This window comes from Protopterus annectens, chromosome 2.part1 (assembly GCF_019279795.1).
Source record: "Protopterus annectens isolate FY-2018-M chromosome 2.part1, PAN1.0, whole genome shotgun sequence".
Classification (NCBI taxonomy): Eukaryota; Metazoa; Chordata; order Ceratodontiformes; family Protopteridae; genus Protopterus; species Protopterus annectens.
Window position 1 is genome coordinate 139,766,472 of NC_056729.1, and position 22,837 is coordinate 139,789,308.

The following is a 22,837-nucleotide window of genomic DNA, read 5'->3' on the forward strand; positions in this document are numbered from 1 at the left end:
ACGTTCAGTGACTACGTGCATCTAAATAATTTTTTGGGCAAGTGGCTGTGGAGTACTCTTTCTTGTTGTCTCTGAGAAATATATTTGTCTCTCCAACATGTATTTATGTCCCAGGCAAAATTTAGGTCTTTTGATCTAGTAGTTTTGATGCTGCTTGTTCATAGGTAGGTACTAGGCTATCGGCCCGAGGGCCAAAGCAAGCATAGCCAACAGTGTACTGGCAATCACCACCCATGTAGTATTAAATTCCTGCCCCTCTATTGAGCAGAGCCCCAGACATAATCACAGGGGTGAATTTCCTATCACCCATCCACTTATCAAGGTTTTTCTTGAAGAGTGCTAATGATGAGCTCTGATTGATGTAGATGGGAATTTTATTCCAGAGCATGGGAAGTCTCAAGAATCTATCCCTCCAGCATGTGCTATTTATTGCTGTGGTGAGGTTTAGGTCCCTAGAGCCTGTAGCTCAGGGAGATTGGAATTTCTTTAAGTGGAGCATGTCCATTAATTCCGGGTTTGGCATGGCTTTGTATGTTAGACAGAGATCTCCTCGGAGTAAGCGGTATGCGACTGAGTAGAGTTGGAGTTTCTTGAGTCGGTCGGCATAGGGCAACTGTTTGAGGCCAGCAGTCCTCTTGGTGAGGTACTTTTGGGGCCTCTCCAGTTGTTGTAGGTGTCTTGTGAGGTACATCCCAAATGGGGCATTGTATTCAATGAGGGGTCTGATAAGTGATGAGTAGAGGGGGACGATGACTTCCTTATTTCTAGATGCAAACCCTTTTGTGATTAGGTGGGCCACATAGAAAGATTTTCTGACCACTGTGGCAATGTGGTTATCGAAGGAGAGGATACTATCCACTTGGGTCCCAAGGTCTTTCTGTGTTAAGTGAACTTCCCCCTATTTGGTAATTCATGGGTACTGCGTTTTTACCAAAGAGGATAACAATGCACTTTTTGGCATTTAGGTTGAGGCCATGATTTTGACACCAGGTGTCTGTTTCGGTGAGGCCCTTTTGCAGGATGTCATTGTCAGCAGGGGAATCGATAATGGCACCCAGTTTGCAGTCTTCTGCAAACTAGGTTAGCCATAGACCCTCGGTGTTCACTTGCACTTCGGAGAAGTGTATACTGAACAGGGGAGGTCCCAAGACTGAACCCTGGGGCACTCCACTTGTCACTGGTTTGGAGTCAGATCTGGAGTCTGCAACTCTCACCATGTGAGTTCTGTCCGTGATTCAGTTGGCCACTCATCTCATGATGTAAGGGTTTATGTTAAGGTTGATGAGTTTATCTATGATTCCTGAATGGGGGATAGTGGCAAATGCTTTAGTGAGGTCCAGGTAGGCTGTGTGGACCACCTTGCCCTCATCTATGGCCTTGGAAACTGTTTCAAAGAAGTCTACCAGGTTTAGGAGACATAATCTACCTTTCACAAAACCGAATTGGGTAGCATCCAAAGTTTGGAGGTTGCCAATGTCTTTGTTTATGAGTTCCATGATGATATGCTCCATGGCCTTGCAGACCAGGCTTGTCAGGCTAATAGGTCGATAGTTCCCAGGGTCTGTGGTGGTTCCTCCTTTGTGGAGTGGGATAACTGTTGCTGTGTGCCATTCCATGGGCACATAGCCTGTGGTGAGGCTGTGATAGAACATGGAGTGTAGGTTGGGGGCTAGTCCATTTTGGAGTTCATGTAAGATGCAGCCTGTGATGTTGTCCAGTCCCATGGATGCTGTGTTTTTGGCTTTAGAGTGTGCCGTTTTTACCTGCGTGTTTGTGATTGATGTGGCTATATAACCATCTGGTATAGTTACAGGCCCTTTGGGGGGTGAGGGGGGTGTAAAGTTTGCACTGAACCTGTCTGCCAAGATGTTGGCAATATCAGTTGGCTCTGTATATTTTGTGCCATTCTGTTGTAGCTCTGTGCAGATCGGGGTGTTGCCATGGAGATTCTTGACATAGCTAAAGAATGCCTTGTGGTTGTCTTTGGTATCCATGACAATTTGTCTTTCAAAATTAGCTTTGGAGGATTTAATGAGTGATCTTAGTTTCTTACTGAGGCGCGTCAGTGAGTTTCTCCATATCTGAGTTTTTACTCTGTTTTGCAACTGTTTCTTCCTTCTGTTGTAGAGTTTGTTAATGGCAGGGGACCACCAGATCAGCTTCCTTTTTTGGGAGGATAGCGTCTTGGTTTTGTTGGGGATAGCACGATCCATGCACTCATGCAGGTGCTTGTAGAGTGTATTTGTGTAGGATCCAGCAGTCATGACTGTATTGACTATATTATCCATCTGTGGGGGCATCGCAAAGTTAGACACCTCAGTTTTGAGTAGGGTGAAGTTCGCTTTGGAGATATTTTTTACAATGGTTTCCTTGTGGTTTCCTTGTGTGGGGGTGGGGGTCAGGATGTGGATATCTAGGGTGATTAGTTTATTGTCTGATCTAACAAGCGAGGAGTTGATCTCGGGTGTTGAGCAACGGTCAGCCATGTTGGTAATGATCAGGTCCAGAATATTGTTGCCCCTGGTGGGGGTGTTGACAAGTTGATCCAGGGCATTAGAGTTTATAAATTCCAGGAATCATTGAGCAAGGGGATTAGTACAAAAGTAGTTTTTCCAGTTTATATTAGGGTAGTTGAAATAGCCCATTATTATGGTGTTTGGTTGGACCCTCATTTTTTCCAATGTCTCCAGGAATGAGGAGTGAGGGTCCTGGGTCATGGTGGGGGATCTATAACAAGCTACAATTTGGAATGCATTTTTGCCCAAGGTTAGTTGCACTTGGATGATCTCAGAAGCATCGTGTTTTGCAACTAGCCTGGAGGTGTGGATGTCCTTGATGAAGATGGACACACCTCTGCCCTTCGTGTTTCGGTCTAGGTTTTGTGGCCGAAACGTATGGTATGAATTATAGCCTGGTAGTGCTGGGGTGCTCTCGGGAGCCTTGAATCAGGTCTCAGTCGCTGCACAGATATCAGTGTTCTCCATTTTAAGGAGTGCCTCGAGTGAGTGCATTTTGAGGTTTAGACTCCTAGCATTGAGCAGCATTGCCTTCAGTTTTTTGTCACCTGTAGTTCTTATTGTGGTGGGTTTGTTTTTTGAGCTTTGCCTAAAAAAGGCACTATGGGGGCGGCAAGGGCCTTGGGCAATATCCTGAATCCCAGGGGTGACAGGTGCAGGCCATCTCTGGTGAAGTATCGTGGCTTGTCAAGCATGTCATCCCAGGCAGACAGATACTGGATCCCCTTTGAATGACACCAGAAGCTTAGCCAATTGTTGAAGTTGATCATCTTATCCTTGTACTGTGGTATAATTCTTGGTGAAAGCAGGATGCTACTCAGAGCTAGGGTCATACCAGCCTGTGCTACAAGATCGGAGAGCTCTTACATGTCTCTTTTCATGTAGTCCAGGGAGGTACATCTCAGATCATTTACACCAACATGGACAATGGCAGAGTCATATTTGTACTTGCCTTGTAGTGACCTGAGTGCATGCATTATGTGGCGGATTCTGGCACCAGACAAACAGCTGACAGTAATCTTCTCTTTGTCCAGCCTGATGAGTGGGACGTCAGTGTGCCTGACTATAGAGTCACCTATCACTAGTGTGTTGGGTATGTTGTTTTGCCTTATGGGTTGTGGTTGTGTGGCACACCGAATTTGTGGGCTATGTGTTGTTTGGGGTGTGTTGGTGGGAGGCGGTTACTTGTGTGTCTGCTTTTGAGGTCTCTGTTGCCTAGGCAGATTTAGATTTTTAATCAGAGCCTCCATATATGGCTTGGTGTTACCATGTGTGGGTTTTGGAGGTGTTGGTTTACTTGGTCTTTGTGAAATGAGTGGAGTGCTGCGAGTTATTACCTTCTCCTCTTGACTGTCTGTTCCAGTCTTGGTTGGAGGGAGCTTTGCTTCTAGATTGGCTGTATAAGTGCATCTCTCTTACGTGTTAGTGTTTGGTGGTAGGAGGAGAGGCTTGTTTGTGTACATGAGGCAGTTGTAACATTGCTTCAAGATGCCCAGGTTCATCACGTAGGCTGGAGAGTACACTGGGAGCTGTCTCTTGGACATGCCTGAATAATTAGTAAAGACTGTTTGCTTTTATTAAGTGGGGAAGTAGTTGTCAAGTAGGGAAGTATATAGACTATTCCCTTCTGGCAGATGCAAGGGTTGAGTGCTGGGGGTTATTTAGTGCTGCAACAGATTTAGAACAAGTGCTGGGCTAAAAGGTGTGGGTCTGCTTTAGGCTCAAAGACTGACAAGTTATAAGAGAAAAACTGAAGAGCAGACTTTGTGGAGCCGGGGATAGTTAACCCTAGCTAATCAACACTGTGTGGTGCGCAAAACCACACAAATGCGGGTTTTTATAGCAGAAAGATGAAAGGGATATAAATTAGCCCAAAATGGCCAATAAACTACAAATTCTGATCTGAAAACCACTCTTCCAGGGACAGATAGGCTGCTCAAAGCTCCCCACTCTCACTGGTGAACAGAGAAATGTCCTTCTATCCAAGTAAGGTATGGGCAACCCAGAAACTACAATACAGCCCTGGATTCAGCAAACTCTGAAAACTGGACTCTACTAGCTTCAAAAATGTGGGAAACAAGTGTAGGATAGCTTTTTTTTTTGTTTTTTTTTTGTTTTTTTTAAGACGTTAAGGCAGTTAAAACAAAATAATCACTTTAAAGCACAGTAAAATGGTTATTGCACTTGAGTCTGTAGCCTACAACAGTTAAAACAGTTTAAATGCTCACAGAAATGATTTTAAAAGTGCAAATAGTAAAAGTAAGTACAATTAAGATATGCAAAAAGTTCACCAAGACAGGACTGAGGGATGCCTTGCATGCCAGGCAAAGATCACCTCTCAGGGGTCTTTGTGATAATGAGTAAAGAGACAGGAGTTTGAGGCAGTCAGTGTAGGATAGTGTGTTTACTTCCAGTATTTTTTTTAATAAAGAATCTTTGTGGACATTCCAGTTGCTAAATGTGTCTGGTAAGGTACTTACCAAAGGGGGCGTTGAATAAATGGTGATCTAAGCCTAAGTAACTGTCTACATGAGCTCCCTGATCCCTGACTAGTGAATCAACTTTTAGGGATGTTATACTGATGGCATAGTTACCCAGGGTGGCTGATTTCCCAAAAGGTACTAAAATGTATTTCTTAGTATTTGAGTTTTAAGCTACGGCTTTGGTACCAAGAGGCCTTTGACAGTAGCTTTGACTTCCAAGAAGTAGATGCCAAAGAAGAGTGGACCCAGCACAGAGCCCTGATGGCTGAACTGGTGACCAGCCTCTTTGTGGAGGAGACCTCACTGATCCTAACCTTTCAGTTCCTATCTGTGAGTCAGTTAGCTATTCAGCATTTTATTAAAGGAGTTTATGTCTAGTTCAGTAAGTCTGTTGACATTGCCCAATTGGGGTACTGTATCAAATGCTTTAGCCAGATCTAGGTAGGCAGCATGCACCACTGTCCCATTATCCATTGCCTTAGTGACCTTTTCAAATGACCTTCCTTTGACAAAAGCAAACTGGGGCAGATCCAGTGTCTGGAAGGCTCCCGTGTCCATGCTGATAATTTCCATGACAATTCTTTCCATGGCTTTGCAAAAAAGACTAGTTAAACTAATGGGGCTGTAGTTTCCAGGGTGTGCTAAAGGTCCTCCATTATGAAGGGGGCTTGACCGTTGCAGTCCTTCATTCTGTTGGTACAACACCTGTTTTAAGACTATTGTTAAATAGTAATTCCAGGGGTCCTGATAAGTCATATTTCAGACTATTCAGGAGGGATCCTGGGATCTTATCTGGACCAACTGAGACTGTGTTCTTGGCTTCAGCAAGCACAGTCAGTACAAGCACCCTGATTATAGTTGGAGGGGTTATGTGAGACGGTAATTCTTGGGGGATCATTGGGGGGTGAAAGGGGAGTAAAGTTGAAAATGAATTTGTCCACTAACAGGTAGGTTATGTCCCTCAGCTCGCTGAATGTGGCAGTATTAATCACTAGTTCAGCACATTTAATCAGTGCAAGCCTATTCAAACCCAAAACATCTGAAATCTTAGGAGATCTCTACTCAACAAAGTGTCAGTCACATGGATGAAAAACACAAAAACATTTTATTCTGCAGAGGGCAACCCTCCTTGCACCCTACCTACAATGTGCGGTACAAGCCCCCACAAACCCAACCCATATATATATATATATATATATATATATATATATATATATATATATATATATATATATATATATATATATATATATATATATATATATATATATATATATATATATATATATATATATATATATATACATGCACATATATACACGCATATACATGTGTATATATATTCATACATATACATATATATATATATATATATATATATATTCATAAATATACATATATATATATATATATATATATATATATATATATTCATACACACACACACACACACACACACACATACACACACACACACGTACCCACACACATGTATACAGATATATATATATATATATATATATATATATATATATATATATATATATATATGCCTACTTAAAAATATCTAAACTCAAAAATATCTAAGCACAAAATATTGCATCTCCTTATGAGGGGGACTGTACTCCGCACACCCCCTGCTAATTATATATACCAACTCTGAGGTTGCACAACAGTGGGGAAAGGGCATAAATCCTTCTTTAGCATAAGTTCATTTTTGTTGATATTTTGTATTTAGACATTTTCAAGTTTAATTTTTTGCTGATCTTTTGTATTTCAATATTTGTAAGTTTAATTCATTTTAAGTAGACCCATATATCTATATCTACATATATAATATGGGTTTACATATATATCTGTGCAGCTATCTATCTAGTTATAAATGTCTACCAACTCCAAGACAGCACAAACACTGGGAAAAGCAAGACTGTATAAACTTCAAGAAGTGAGAGAGAGAGAAAGTAAGAAAAAACAAACCTTTCATCTTCTCCTTTTAACTACCACTGTAAGTCACCAGTTACCTTCAAGTGAAGACTTTTTGAGCATCAATCACCCAGCCAGTGACAAACAGTAAGGCTCTCAGACAAACACATGAGCTACTCAGAACAATTATTTCAATTTTCTTTAACTTAAAGTGGCATGATTGGTTTAAAACCTTGTACTGCATATATGTAAATATTATCTAAAATTCATTTTTAATTCACACAAGTTATTTAATCATGTAAAATATTTATTCTGCATGGTCTATCTAGTTAAATGTTGCACGTCTTTCCTGGGGAAAGTTGTTTGTCCACACTGCAGCTCAAATAAATATTTGTTTTTATTCAGCTATTTAAGCTGAATCATTAATGAGCAGCAGGATTATAACATTCTTTACGTTAGAGAATTGCAATACTATAGACTTTTCATATTTTTGTGTACTAGCAGCAATAGTATATAAAGAGAAAAATGATGTATTTGTCATTCAGTGTACTTTTCTTTTTACAGACGTCTCAACAACAATGAATTTACAGTGCTGGAAGCAACTGGAATCTTCAAGAAGCTTCCCCAACTTCGTAAAATGTAAGCATATTGTGTTATAAGTGGACCTGATGCGTCTGTGTGTTTCCCTGCTACTTTATTAGGCACAGAGTATAACTTTATTAGCAGGTTATGAGAATGGCATTGCTTACAGTAGTGTGGGTAATCAAGCCTGTGAGTTGTGACAGGAGCTTGGCCCGCTCACAGAAGTTGACCAAAGCTGTCATCTCTATCTGCCATGGGCTTGGCTGCAATCCATAGCAACGTCTTGTGCTGGAAAGCTTTAGGGGCTTTGTCTGCCATTCAGACAGCTGGTCTTTTGTGCCTGCACAGCACGGTGCTACAAATCTGAGCAATTCAAAAGTGATTTCACTAATCTTCCATAACTTCCTTTACTACTCAGCAAACCATGCTGTTCTAAGGCTTTCATCACATTCATTGCAAGCCTTTTAGTTTTTGCTTCATTAAACTTTCAGTAGAGAAAAATGCAGGACTAAGTGATTGGAAAAATGACTTGGTAGCTCATCCACAATAATTTATGGCCACACTTTCGAACCCACCTTCTACTGCATTGGTTTAAGTTAGGGCAAAATAACATGTATTGCCTTCTAGAGCCTGAACTATTTTATTTACTAGCATTTGTTGCTATTACCCCACTTTAAATGCACTTTTATAGATAAGTTTTTTAGCGTTTGGTTTTGATTATATAACAAGAAAAATAACTCTAGAAACAGTAACTGGCAACATTGATTCAGACATTTTAAACAAAAACAGAAATTCAGTTCTCTCATCTAATGAAAAGTACTGACTTTACAGTGTGATACATTCCAGTTAATAAGCACATTTAAATATGGCTTCATTTATTTTAAATGTCTTGGTAAAGTAACAGATCTGTCTTTTTAGAAGCAGCACTGTACTGCAAATGTTTTTAATGTGTCAAAAAGTAACATTTTATTTATGAGTATTGTCCAACCAAAAACATACTGAACTAGAGCTTGTTTCCAGAAGGTGCCATAGAGCAGCTCCTAGAAAGACAGCTACTAAACTTTGCATTACAAGAATACTGTAAAGTGTCAGGGGAAAAGGACCACTCCGCTAATGATCAGAAACAAATGAAAACACTGTAATATATATTAAATAAGTTCACAGCTTTCAATCAGGCTAGTCACATAACTGGAAGCGAAATAATTCACAGAAACACAATTCCCTGGACTGTGTTTAATGCTGACCAATTTCTCAAGAAAGATAGGAAGGCTATATAAACTGAGCTGTGTGCGCTAGAACCACTACTTGAAAATATATTTCTCTTCAATTTTGTGGCAGTCTTAAGTACATTTGTAGACATTGCCCTCGATAAATTGAACACATGGTGGTCTCTTTGTTTGTTTCTGGGACAAAGGAAGAATGGAATCATTCTGTTTATTGAGTTCCCTGTAAGGATGTGCAGTTTAATAGCAAACATATACAGGTGGAGGTGTGGAAGGCTTGCATACATTCACTGTCTGTGAAGGTTCATCCACGTTACTGCAGGAGATGTGCAAGCAGCAGCAGCAGACTGTCTCCCCAGCTCAGTGCATATTACCTCTGCAACAGATGGATGCAACAGTCACTTATGTAACCCTTCCCTGTCCCATTAGTGACTGCTGCTTGCTTCTAGATTACTGTTCTTAATGGTCAGCAGTCAGGTAGTCAACCTGTTGGTAATCAGAAACTGCAGCCTCATTCCCATATCAGCTGCCAGTGATGGAGACCTCAGCCTTGCTGCACAATCCCATATCAGCGAATAGTATTTCTTTCCCTGACAGGCTCCTCCTCCTTCTAGTAACCTGCATCTACAGTTATTCTCATCCATACCAAGCAATACAAGATCATTGTCACAGTTTCCCCTTTGTTTTCCCTGCCAGAACTCATTTCCAGCGTGTTTTTCATCAGATTCCTGGACTTGCCTCCTCAAACCACGCAGCAGGTTTTACTTGTAACATGCCCTCCCTGCTGGTACCCTGTTATCAAGTGATGCAAGTGGCACAGCCCCCTCCCCATATCTCTCAACATCTTTGCTGAAGATTTCTGGACAAAGCCAGAAATAATCGGGAGAAAGGGACAAAATCAGACGCAAATTTTTATATTACTCATATAAACTTAGAGATTTTGTAGAATAATAGATTTTGAATTAGCATGCATTTTCTAAAGGAAATAAAGTCTGAAACCCACATCTGACATTATTTAATGACTGCATTTCTCAGTGGTTTGCCAAAAAACTCAAATGTTATGAGGAAGAGGCAAAAATGTGGACATTCTGTTGAAATTTTGACAGCTGAAAGGTATGCAGCCCGCTATTCAGTATCCACCCTTTGGGGAATGATCATTCATGCACTAGTATTATATATCCCTATGACCATCCATCCATTCCTGCTATCCTATCCTCTACAGATTGATGTGCCTGTACATTATACCTGCAAGAATAATTCAACTCTTGTTACAAGATCACATACAATTATCCTTCTCTAGCTTGAATTATGGTGAAATATGGCTTCATCATGTTAAAGACGTCTCTATGAATTCTCTCTGTTGCCTTTAGAGGAAATTATTTATAGCTATACAAATGCCCTTTAAACAGAGATAGATAGCCATCACAGTGAGTTCAGTAATGGATTTATAACGTATACTGTCTGTATCCTAGAGGGCTTCATGGAAAGCTGTGCATCCACTGTATTTAAAAAAATCAGTATGTAAATAATCATTTAACGTGTTGTTGTTGTTGTTATTTGTCTTTCGGCTTTTCCCAGTTAGGGGTTGCCACAGCGGAACACCGGTCTGCTAATGATTGGCAGTAGATTTTCACGAACACCAAGGTGCCAGTTCGACATCCAACCTTCAACGAAGGCACGCCCATTTACGCATGTCTTTCGAACGCCACCCGACCACAGGGAGGACATGCAGACTCCACACAGAAGGCACTCCCCACACTCCAGCCGAGAATCGAACGGGAGAACCTCTTGCTGTGAGGCAACAATGCTACCGCTGCACCACTGTGGCATATAACAACATTAAAAAAAAAAGTGCATGAGTAATAGAAAATGTCAGTAGAAGTGTCAGCTACATTGACTTAGATGGATAATGTTCTGACTATTGTTCCGAGTTTGACTAGTTTCTTTTAGTGCTGGCAATGGAGTGGAATGCCACCCAGGACTGGTTCCCTCCTTTATACCCGTTGCATGCCTAACTTGTAGAGAAAGGGGGTGGAGTGTGAATCTCTTATCCCACAGTCCTTGGAGGATGGGTGTCAAAGGACAGCCCAGGGGCAGTTGTTTGGCCACCCAAACTTGCTGTCATCATGAGTGCATGGGATTGTGCACTTGGGGGGGGACGGCTGTTATAATGGGATCCATGGTGATACAGTTCACTTGTCTTCCACCCAGAGGAGGGGCTAAAGCCAATAACAAAATATGCCCTGTTTGCTTGGATGAGAGGGGGCACAAACCACTGGGGCAGTCTCCTGTGGCCAGCTCTAGTCCTTACTGGAGAACACCCAGGACAAAAGAACAAATGCCCCAACTGATAGGGTGAAGCTTGATGGTCAACAGATGCAGTAGGAAAAACAAATAGAAAAAAAATAAATATCAGTGGGATTTGAAAGGACATTTGAAAAATGAATTGTATTGCTCTTTTTGACAGTGAATGACAGTTCCATTTAGAAGCTACCATGCTTTTACAGCAGTAGTAGTCCCTCCACACCTACTGTAACGCTGGAAGGAAAGGACAAGTAGAGCAGGAAATGAAGCACACTGAGAGCAACTCATTTAGAATCGGGCCCAACATAAAGTGTGTATCCGAAAATGAATTCAATGAAGGAAAGCTCCTACAACTGACCACCGTTCACAATATGAGGGAAAGGGATGTCTTCTTAGAATGTTATGCCCCCTGAGGTGTTACTATATGTAGCTTTGTACAAGTAAATGTTAGCTTACTTAGACCCTAAAGCTTTCTGAGATTGAAGACATCTCCACTGCACTCAGGTCACTGGGTTGTAACACTTCAGTTTGGGTGTAAATCATAAAGCTGATATAAGTAGCCTAGAGTTCTGTCATATTGCTTAGTTATTGTATGTGGTATATGAAAATGGAGCAGGATGTACGAATAAGGCCAGAGATCACAGAAAACTAAATTAAAAAAAAAACATTGACTAGTGAGGAATGTACAGTATACAATGGTAAGGCAATTATATTGACAATGGGGAAATACAACAAACATTTGAGAGAAAACTTAGCATGAAAGTGGGTAAATACAGTACTTCTGAAAGTGTATTTTTGTAAATTTTGCCTTTGAAATGGCTTAGTTCCTCTGGAGATCTCTCAGACCAAAGTCACCATGTAAGCTGTATTATCTATTTTCTTTTCTACATCCAATAGACTCCTTCTATGTAGTGTTTGATATACTGCACTCCAACCAGCTTCCCTCTCTTCTCATTTCATCAGCAGTTCTAAGCATAAAAGGTAATCCAGAGCCAAGCAGAAACCTGCAAGTGCATCCTCAGAATATTCATGCACTATGTTCTAAAAAAAAGTAAATGGACTCTGAAATGTACATATCTCTTCTTTGATCTTATCTATAGGTTTTACTTTGCCACTAATAGGTTTACAGGCTGTTACTAGGCTAATCACCACTAGAGCCCTTACAAGCCTAGGTGTGCACCCTAAACCATTTGGGTCTCCAAGTGCCATGGGTGTCTATTATACCTCTACTGTACAGATTTTTGCAGAATGTCCAGATTTTTGCCTCATATTTTTGGCCCATTTTTCATAAAACTGTTTTTCTGGCAATCTAGTGGCAAATCATTAAAGATTGAAGTAAAAAAAATAATGGCATACATTTGAGTTTCAGACTTCATACCATTCAGAAAATTCATGCTAATGTAAAACCTGTTATTCTATCAACTTCCTAAGATTGTAAGAGCAATATTTAAAATTGTCCCTATTTTTGGGCCTTTGCCCCACTTTTATTTATGGCTTTGTCCAGATTTCTTGCTCTAAGAGGTTGAGAGGTATGGTGTCTACACAGGGGGAAGGAGGATGTTAGTAGGGTGTTAGTAGGGAGGTAACTAAGGAATTTGTTTGGGGGGTGTTAGGATAAAACATTTCTTATTGATAGCCTCTGTCCATAAGGGGATGGAGGATCAAAGTGGGGATAAGTTTACAATTTCCTATCCAATTGTTAATGTTTTTTTATTAGGGTTGGAGATAAACTCTGTTTTCATGGATCTGGAGCCTATTCCTCACTGGGGATCATTTGGGTGACATAAGTGTCCATCCAACACATTCTGTTTATGTCACAAGTAAAGTTCACATCCCCGGATCTAGTGTTTCTAGTCCTGTTTGTTCTGTGCATCTACAACATATCCATAAGGGCTAGGTCTGGGCAAACCCTGTAAGCCAGCAAGATCTGTTGCAGGAGACTGAATACAGTGACAGAGCCTTTAGGCAATCAGTGTAGGACAGGGTGTTCATGCCCTGAATTCTCCTGATGAGAAACCTTTGTGGGCATTGTAACTGTTTCAAGTGTCTGATTAGATACATGTCAAAAGGGGCATTGTTTTCAATAATAGGTTTGATAAGGACTGAGTAGAGTGGTACTATGATATCCTTGGAACTGGATGCCATACCCTTACCTATAAGTTGAACAACATAGAATGATTTTCTTATTATCTTAGCTACATTTTGATCAAAGACCAAATTGCTGTCTACTTATGTTCACAGATCCTTTACTACTGGGTTGACTCTTAGGGGTGTTTTATTGCAGGAATAATTAACTTGGGTTGACAGTTTCTGAAAGACATTACAATGCTTTTTTTAGCATTGAGTTTTAGGCCATGGCTTTGCCACCAGTCATTTGTCTGTGTTAAACCCTCTTCAAGATATTGATGTGTTGGAGGGAATCTATAATAGCTCCCAATTTATAGTTATCTGTGAACTTGGTGAGCCAGAGGCCTTGAACATTAACCTTGACTTCCAAAAAGTAGAGGCCAAACAGCAACAGGCCCAGCATGGAGCCCTGTGGTACTCCACTGATGACTGGTCCCTTGGTGAAGGTGATATCACCAATCCTGACTTCTTCGGTCCTGTCTATGAGCCAGTCAGCAATCCAGCAAGCTATGAAGGGATTAATGCCAAACTCAGAAGGCTTGTCAACAATGTCTAAGTGGGTATTTATTTTATCAAATGCCTTGGCCAGGTGAAGAGAAGCAGTATGAACTGTTTTACCCTCTTCCATTTCCTTGGCGACCCCCTCAAAGAAGTTAAACAGATTAAGTGGACATGGCCTTTCCTTAACTGCTCCAAATTGGGAGGGTTCCAGTGTCTGTGGATTGCTAATATCCTTGTTTATCATTTCCATTATAATTAATTCTGTGGCTTTGTATATTAGACTTGTTAGACTGATGGGTCTGTAGTTCCCTAGGTTGGTTGATGGTCTGCCCTTATGGAGGGCAGTGACTGTTGCTGTCCTCCATTCCCTTGGAACATACCCTGTTTCAAGGCTGTAACTGAAGGGTGCCTCAAGTGGTACTGACAGGTCATGTTTTAGAATGTTCAGGAGGCATTCCTGTCTTTAGCGACTGCCAACAGAACCTGGTCCCTGCTAATAGTTGGGAAGTGCGTTGGATGGGATTTCACCTGGTAGAACTGGGGGATGGGAGTAGAGGGTGAAGTCTGAGTTAATTTTATCAGCCAGTAGATTTGCTATGTAATAATGATTAGTGAAAGTAGCACTATTCACCACCAGTTCAGCACACCGTGTTGCCTTTAATGTTCTGGACAAAGCTGAAGAGGGTCTTGTGGTTGTCTTTAGCCTTGTTTGCCTATCTTGACCTCATAGCTGGCCTTCTTTAACTTAATTTGACCTCTTACTTTCTTGCTTAGTTGTATAAGAGAACAATTGTCTCTAAGGAAGTTGTTCTTCCTGATTTTGACCATCAGTTTTCTTCTTTTATTATGTACTCTGTTTAGGTGAGGATTACTCCAGTGGGGTTTCTTTTTAGTGCTTGTTTTAGGTTTATTTCTGGTAGGTAAGAGAGCCTGTATGCAGCGATTCATATGTTTGTATGGGGACTCTGTGAATAATTCTGCATAGGTAGCTATGGTCTTGGGGTTAGGGGGACCACTGAATTTTGACAAACTGTCACTTAATAGGATGTAGTTTGCTTTAGATGAGTTCATAACTGTTACTGGTTTAGCTAGGATTTTTATTTTTAGGAGACAACTTTGCGATCTGACATGAGGACATGACACGGGGAAGGGGGGGTGTAATGCTCTTCCATGTTGGTGAGTACCTTATCCAGTATGTTTGACTCTCTTGTTGGGGCATGCACTGTCTTTTCCATGGTGTTTGAGTTAATAAAGACCACAAAGCATTGTGCCTTTAGGTTCATAGGTTCATAGGTTGATACTAGGCTATCTGCCCTAGGGCATTTATAAGCCTAGCGAGAGTATGTTTGGCTTTCGCCACCCTTTTAGATTAGTTGACTGTGCCTCTGTATAGTAGGTCACAGAAGGTAGCCCTTTTAAGGTTTGTTTACTGTACCTCTGTCAAGCAGCGACACAGAAGAGATCCCAGGGGTAAACTTATGATCTCCCATCCATTCGTCAAGATTTCTCTTGAAGAGGGTCAGTGAGGGGCTCTGCCTGACATGGATTGGAATTTTGTTCCAGAGTGAGGGGAGCCTCTGGGATATGAATCTGTCCCTCCAGCATGTCCTATTTATTTCTGTGCTGAGGTTCAGGTCCCTTGAGCATGTAGCTCTAAGGGATTTAGATTTCTTGAGGTGAAGCATATCCATTAATTCTGGGTTGGACATGGCTTTATATGTCAGACACAGATCGCCTCTGAGTAGGCGGTACGCAACTGAGTAGAGCTGGAGTTTCTTTAGCCAAACTGCATAGGGCATCTGTTTGAGCCCCTTGATCCTCTTGGTGAGATACTTTTGGGGTCTTTCCAGTTGCTGAAGGTGTCAGGTAAGGTACATCCCAAACGGGGCAATGTACTCAATTATGGGCCTGATAAGTGATGAGTAGAGGGGCACAATGACCTCTCTTGATCTAGATGTAAACCCTTTCATGATAAGGTGGGCTATATAAAAGGTCTTTCTAACCACTTTGGCAATGTGATTGTCAAAGGAGAAATTGCTATCTACTTGGGTCCCCAAGTCCCTAATTACTTATTCCGTACTTAATGGATTACCACCTATGTGGTAATTTGTGGGCACTTTGTTTTTTCCAAAGGGGATAACTATGCACTTTTTGGCATTTAGCTTTAGGCCATGGCTCTGGTACCAGTTATCCGTTTCTGTGAGACCCTTTTGGAGGATGCTTGTGTCAGTCGGAGAGTCGATTATAGCACCCAGTTTGCAGTCATCTGCGAACTTGGTCAGCCATAGTCCACCCGTGTTAGCCTGTACCTCGGAGAAATATATACCGAACAAGAGAGGTCCCAGGACTGAGCCTTGTGGGACACCACTTGTAACTGGTTTAGAGTCTGACATGGCACCTGCTATTCTGACCATGTGGGTTCTATCCCTGAGCCAGTTTGCAATCCATCTTGTGACATAGGGGTTGATATTTAAGCTGGTGAGCTTATTTATGATGCCCGAGTGGGGTATTGTGTCAAAGGCCTTTGCAAGGTCCAGGTAGGCTGTGTGGACTACCTTCCCTTCATCTATGGCTTTGGTAACTGTTTCAAAGAAGTCGACCAGGTTCAAGAGGCAAGATCTGCCCTTAACGAAGCCGAACTGGGTAGGATCCAGTGTCTGGAGGTTCCTAATGTCTTTGTTTATGATTTCCATGATGATACGTTCCATAGCTTTGCAGACCAGGCTAGTCAGGCTTATAGGGCGATAGTTTCTGGGGTCTGTTGTGGCACCACCTTTGTGGAGTGGGACAACTGTTGCTGTACGCCATTCCTTGGAACATATCCTGTAGTAAGGCTGAGATTGAACAGTGACTTTATATGAGGGTTTAGTTCTTCTTGGAGCTCATGTAAGACGCAGCCCGGGACACCGTCTGGTCCCATTGATGCTGTGTTTTTAGCTTTGGAGAGGGCAGCTCTCACCTGTGCATCTGTGATCTCAGGAAGGCTACTCTCTGTTGGGATAGACATTTGCTCTTTTGGGGGGAAGGGGGGGAGAAGTTTGCACGGAACCTTTCTGCAAGGATGCTGGCAATGTCTGTGGGTTCAGTGAATTTTTTGTCATTTTGCACTAACTCAGAGCATATCTGGGAGTTGCCTCCCAGGTGTCTGACATAACTAAAGAAGGCCTTGTGATTATCTTTAGTGTCTTGTGCAATTTTTCTTTCAAAGCTGGCCTTAGAAGATTTTATGAGGGATCGTAATTTCTTGCTAGTACTGATCAGTGATGCCTTCCCCTTTTGGGAGTTTGCTCTGTCATGTAGTAGCTTTCTCCTTCTGTTGTATAGCTTATTTATGGCCGGGGTCCACCAGACAGGTCTCCTGTCTTTGGAGGACTGAGTCTTGGTTTTATTTGGGATAGCATGCTGCATGCATTCCTGTAGGTGTCCATAAAATGCTTTTGTAAAGGATTCTGCATTTTGGGCCGTATTGTCCACTGGCCCAGGGGCTTTGAAGGATTCCACCTCAGTTTTGAGAAGTGTGAAGTTTGCTTTTGAGAAGTTCTTCCCCGTGGTTTCCTTGGCTAGGGGTGGGGATGGAATATGGATGTCCAGTGAGATTTGTTTATGGTCTGATCTTACCAATGAGGGGTATACCTCTGGTGTGGAACATAGAGACCCCATGTTGGTGATGACCAGATCCAGTATGTTTTCCCCTCTTGTGGGAGTGGTGACCAGTTGTTCCATAGCATTTGAGTTTATAAATTCTAGGGACCATTGGGCGAGGGTGTTTGGGCTTGAGTAGTTTTCCCAATCGATGTTTGGGTAGTTGAAGTCACCCAATATAATAGTGTTTGGAGAGACCTTCATATTCTCCAGTGTTCTCAGGAAAGCCGAGTGAGGTTCCTGTGTTTGGGAGGGTGGTCTGTAGCAGGCTACAAACTGAAAGGCAGTTTTGCCCACTGTTAGTTGCACATGGATGGTCTCCGAAGCTTCGTGCAGTGCCACTAGCCTGGAGGTGTGGGTATCTTTGATAAATATGGATACTCCCCCTCCTTTTGTGGTTCGGTCCGAGTTTTGGGGCCGGAAAGCATGGTATGAAGTATAGCCTGGTAGTGCTGGGGTGCTCTCTGGAGCCTTGAACCAGGTTTCTGTTACTGCACAGATATCAATATTCTCCATACTGAGGAGAGTTTCAAGTGCTTGCATCTTGAGGTTTAGACTTCTGGTGTTGAGCAGCATTACCCTTAGTTTTTTTTTTTCTTTGTGTTGTCTATGGGGGTGGGTTTGTCTTTTGAGCCTTGCCTAAAAAAGGCACTATGGGGGAGGCAAGAGCCTTAACCAGTATTTGAAAACCCAGGGGTGACAGGTGCAAGCTGTCCCTAGCAAAGCAACGTGGCTTTGAATTTGTGACAGTGTACATTTCCCATCCTATGAAGGGGTAGTTAAAGTCACCCCTGAGTAAGGTGTTTGGTTGGATGGTGTGTACCTCTAATAGGTTTAGATAAGAGTTGTGAGACTCTGGGGACACAGATGGTGACCTGTAGCAAGCCGTGATATGGTGAGGAATCTTATCTATGGTGACCTTCATGTGAATGAGCTCCATGGTATCATCCTGTGTAACCAACATGCAGGTATGTTTGTTGCTAATGTAGATTGAGACACCTCCACCTTTGGCCCTGGTCTGTGCTGTTGCTGATATAAACATGTGGAAGGCACTGTAGCCTTGCATTACTGGAGTACTTTCTATGGCTTTAAACCAAATCTCAGTCATTGCACAGATGTCTACATTCCTCAGAGTGATGAGGGCTTGAAGGTTGTGGAGTTTTTTGTTTAATCTCTTAGCACTGAGCAGTAACACTTTAAGGATGAGTGCAGACTTTTTAACTATGTTGGCAGTTTTGTATTTTGGCATTGCCTAAAAATTACTCTGAGGGTTTTATAAAGTATTAGCCAATATCCAAAAGCCTATGGGGGACAGGTGCAGCCCATTCTTGGCAAAGCAACATGGTCTTTTGAAAATGGAGTGACACCAGAAACTAAGACAATTATTGAAATCAATTATTTTATGTTCATACTGTGGCATCATGCATAGTGATAGTTGAATGCTGCTCAGTACAAGGCTCAGACCTGTCTGTGACATATATTCCAGGAGATCCATTATGCCTCTTTTCATATAGTCCAGTGAGGTACATCACAGGTCATTTACACCTACATGGAACATGGACTATGATAGAAACAAGTGGTACCTGGGATGCAGTAACTTGAGTAGGTATATGATATTGCAGATCCTGGCGCAAGACTGGCAACTAACCATTATTTTCTCTTTGACTAACCTGGTGAATGGGAATCTCTGTGTCTCACAATGGTGTCCCCAATGACAAGAGTATAAGGTAAAGTGTATGCTTGCTGTATGAGCTTTGCTGTTGGGGGACCATTGGGCATAGGCTTATGTGAATTGTTTGGAGTTACTTTTAGCATGGGCTTTAGTGATTTCTGAGGAGCAGTGTTGCAGTTAGGTGACTTTGGAGGCCTTTGAGATCTGGAAAGGTTCCTCTTAAGTGCCTTAGCATACGACATCCTGTGTGTGTGAGGAATGCAGAGAAATAATGACCTAACTATGACAAAAGTATGTTTAACAGCTCAGGCATAGCATTTTATTTGATAAAAGGCTAGGATCAGTCAGGTGAAAGGGCCTGGTGTTTGGTGTAGACAGTTGCAGTGTGCAATGACCTGCCATTCTGCATAAGTATGTCCCACCTAATGTGAAAAAACATACTATTGAGCCAGTGTGTGTGTGTGTGTGCTTCAAGGAATGAGTGAGGTTTTGTGTTTTTGAGAGTTGGGTTGATAGAGCTAATTATTGCATAAATTGCTTGATTTGTTACAACAAAAGTGGCAAATTGTAATAAAGCTGCTTTAAAGATATCCAACTGTTACTTCACTTGTGTGTAAAGAGGGATGCAAAATATATTTCCTTCATTAACTGATTATAGAATACCCTTTCTTGACAGGTATTTCCACTATGTGACTAGTGGCTTCCAATGATTAGTAATATGAAGGCTGATGTGTGGTACATAACATCTGTCTTACATAACTCCCACAGTATTAAATGCACTAAAAATGTAATAGCTTTTCTTTAAGACTCACAATGTCCTACATGCACCTTACGTAAAAAGCACTTTGCTATTTGAAGTTACAAACGACATTTTAAAATGGTATTTATGGTAATATGCAATACATAAGATTAGGGAATCAATTTCTCTTTTATCATAAGTTATCCAAGGAAAGATGCATTGCACTGGCTTATTGCATTCTATTTGCCATTGTATTGGCTGCAGAATTACATTGTGCCGTATTGACTTCAAACCTTTTATCCTTCAAGTGCAAGGGAAATGATTCTTATTTCTAGTGCAAAGTAAATTCCTAAGTGCTTTCTAGACCAGAGGTTACGATGTATATCCAGAGAATGCAGATACATCCAAAACACTCTACTTCTCCTGTCAGAATTACCTAAAAGCTAGCACATAATGGCTGACAGAATTTTAACAAGTATTTGATTTTTTTTTTTAAATACGGTGTTGGTAACTTTGTAATGTGACATTTGTTTATCATGTCAGTGATGCAGTCCTTCCGCAATGGCAAGCTTAATCAGAGTTGATGAATTCTTCTTTGATTTTATATACCACCAGTGCTTATTTATTGGACATTGTACTAAGCAGATACTAGCAATTTGTTGGGTCATAGAATAGGAAACTATACAGTGAGGACTTTATCTTTTGACTGATAACTGTGCCATTAATATAGTATTAAGGGTCCAGTTTTTACAATCATATGAAAACAAGTACTATTTCACCACAACACAGACAGCACATACTGATTATTTATTTCAGTCTTTCCTGATATGAGACCTGGCATAAAAAAAATTCACATACAGTTCTGTATAATTATAATGATGCAGGGCAGAAAAAGTGGTAAGGATCATAAGGATATCGTAAGAGTAGAAGGAAATGACTATGACTAGCAGAAGACGGAAGACAAGCATGGATGTGAAATGTGTGGTTACTATTCATTTGAGAGCGGTAAAGGCATGTAGCACTGTACTGATGGAGATTGTGACTGGTTCTGAGTTTCAAAAGGGTGATAGGATGGGGTTATAAATGAGTGTTATGTAATGAGATAGGATGGGGTTATAAATAAGAGCTATATGATGAGATAGAATGGGGTGTAAATGAGTGTAAGGTAATGAGAAAATGTTTTTGGTTATCTAACATCTTAAACAGATTTCATGAACTAAATGTAGATTTTGTTCTTCCAAAAGTTATTTTATGACTGTATGCGTGTGTGTTTGTGTGTGTGTGTGTGTGTGTGTGTGTGTGTGTGTGTGTGTGTGTGTGTGTGTGTGTGTGTGTGTGTGTGTGTGTGTGTGTGTGTGTGTGTGTGTGTGTGTGTGTGTGTGTGTGTGTGTGTGTGTGTATTCATATATTATCAGTAGGTAATGTGCATAGTTTCAGTTATACATTTTATCAATTACTTTTCTGGTAAGTGTCATGGTGGCAGCAGGCTGAGCAGGTAGACCAGAAAATCTCATCTTCTGGTCTAACAGAACTCTTTTCAGACTATCTGGAAATATACAGAGCTAAGTATATTTTTTGTTTCTTCAGAATTGTGTACTGTAAATTGTTGCTGGACTAATTTTATTCAGAGTTGTGCACTGTTATTTTTGATTCACTGTATAGTTTTTCAGATCTCTGCTGAAAGTGTTTTGTCCCACCTCTCCCTATTGTCTGCTGCGTCTTAAGTTGGTATAACTGGTTTTTACAGCTTGTTTCACCTGACTATCTGAAGGATTACTTGCATAGTAATAGACCCTGTTAGTTAACAGCCGGTATATCATTGCTGGAACCTGTGTCTAACAGAACTCTTTTCAAACTATCTGGAAATATACAGAGCTAAGTATATTTTTTGGTTCTTCAGAATTGTGTACTGTAAATTGTTGCTGGAGTAATTTTATTCAGAGATGTGCACTGTTATTTTTGATTCACTGTATAGTTTTTCAGATCTCTGCTGAAAGTGTTTTTTGTCCCACCCACCCTCTTTATCTCTGGTTTGTTGTTTAAATTTGGTGGCTTTCGCAGTTGCCCGCCCCACTGTAGATTTGATCTGGGACGCTCCCCCCAGTCCCATCTCTTTACCACATTCTACCTACTACTCCCCCGTCTGCACTTGTTTTTAGTAATTTTTAATTTAATTGCATTTTTTTAAACTGTGTTTGGTCTAATATTGCTACATACTCAAGTGTGCTAGCTTGCACTGTATTTGAATTGTTTTTACTGCTGTTTTAGCTACTTTTCTGTAAAAAAAAAAAAAAAAAAAAAAAAACAACTGTAAGCCTGTTTCCTACTTTTCCTGTAACTAGTGTAGTCCAGTTACAGATTTGCTGTATCCAGGACTGTACGTAAGCTTCTGAGACCCCCCCAAGACTTTCTGTGTTGGAGGGAAGCCTTCTAGCTTGTCAGTAGGAGTGGTAAGCACTAGGTAACCTGTCTACCACATAAGGAGTGGTTCTGGCCCAGAAATTGTAGTTATTGGCCGTCTGGGCAATCTTTTCCATCTCTCTCAAATTTCTGATTTGAAAGCCTGCATTTGCACTTGTTTCTTTCCTGTAACTAGTCTAGTGCAGATACAGATTCTTAGTTTTAGCACTTGAATTTGTTTATTCGTGCTCAGCACTTGTTCAGAACTTGTTGTAAGCACTAAATAAGCTACTAATTACTATAGCACTAAACCTTCCACATTACCTAGAGGAAAACAGTTTTTGCACTTACTTTTCTCACTTGCTTAGAGAAAAACAGCTCTTGTACTCACTTTCCTCACTTATCTAGAGGAAAATAGTTTTTTATTCAGGCATGTCCAAGGGTCAGCTCCCAGTGTTTTCTCCTGTCTATCTGATGAATCTGGGCATCTTGGGGCAATGTAAAAATTGCCGCATGTACACAGACAACCCTCTCCTCGTACAACCCAACAATACAACCTGTGAGCAATGCACTTATCTAGCCAAACTGGAGGTAAAGCTCACTCCAACCAAGACTGAACTTGCCATTCAAGAGGAGAAGGTAAACACTTGCACCACACCATACTTAGCACATAGTCTCACTAAATCTGCACCACCAAAATCCACACATAGAAACACAAAAACATT

The 22,837-nt window shown here is 41.1% G+C and overlaps 1 protein-coding gene across 7 annotated transcripts in view; it reads left to right on the plus strand.

Moving 5' to 3' along the window:
• SLIT2 (slit guidance ligand 2) overlaps positions 1 to 22,837 on the plus strand; it is a 1,414,056-nt gene that overhangs the window by 1,062,190 nt on the left and 329,029 nt on the right. For all 7 annotated transcript variants that reach the window (XM_044062070.1, XM_044062072.1, XM_044062071.1 and 4 more), the window contains one exon: positions 7,487 to 7,561. In XM_044062070.1, coding sequence (XP_043918005.1) covers positions 7,487 to 7,561 — 75 coding nt within the window. The remainder of the gene's footprint in view (positions 1 to 7,486; positions 7,562 to 22,837) is intronic.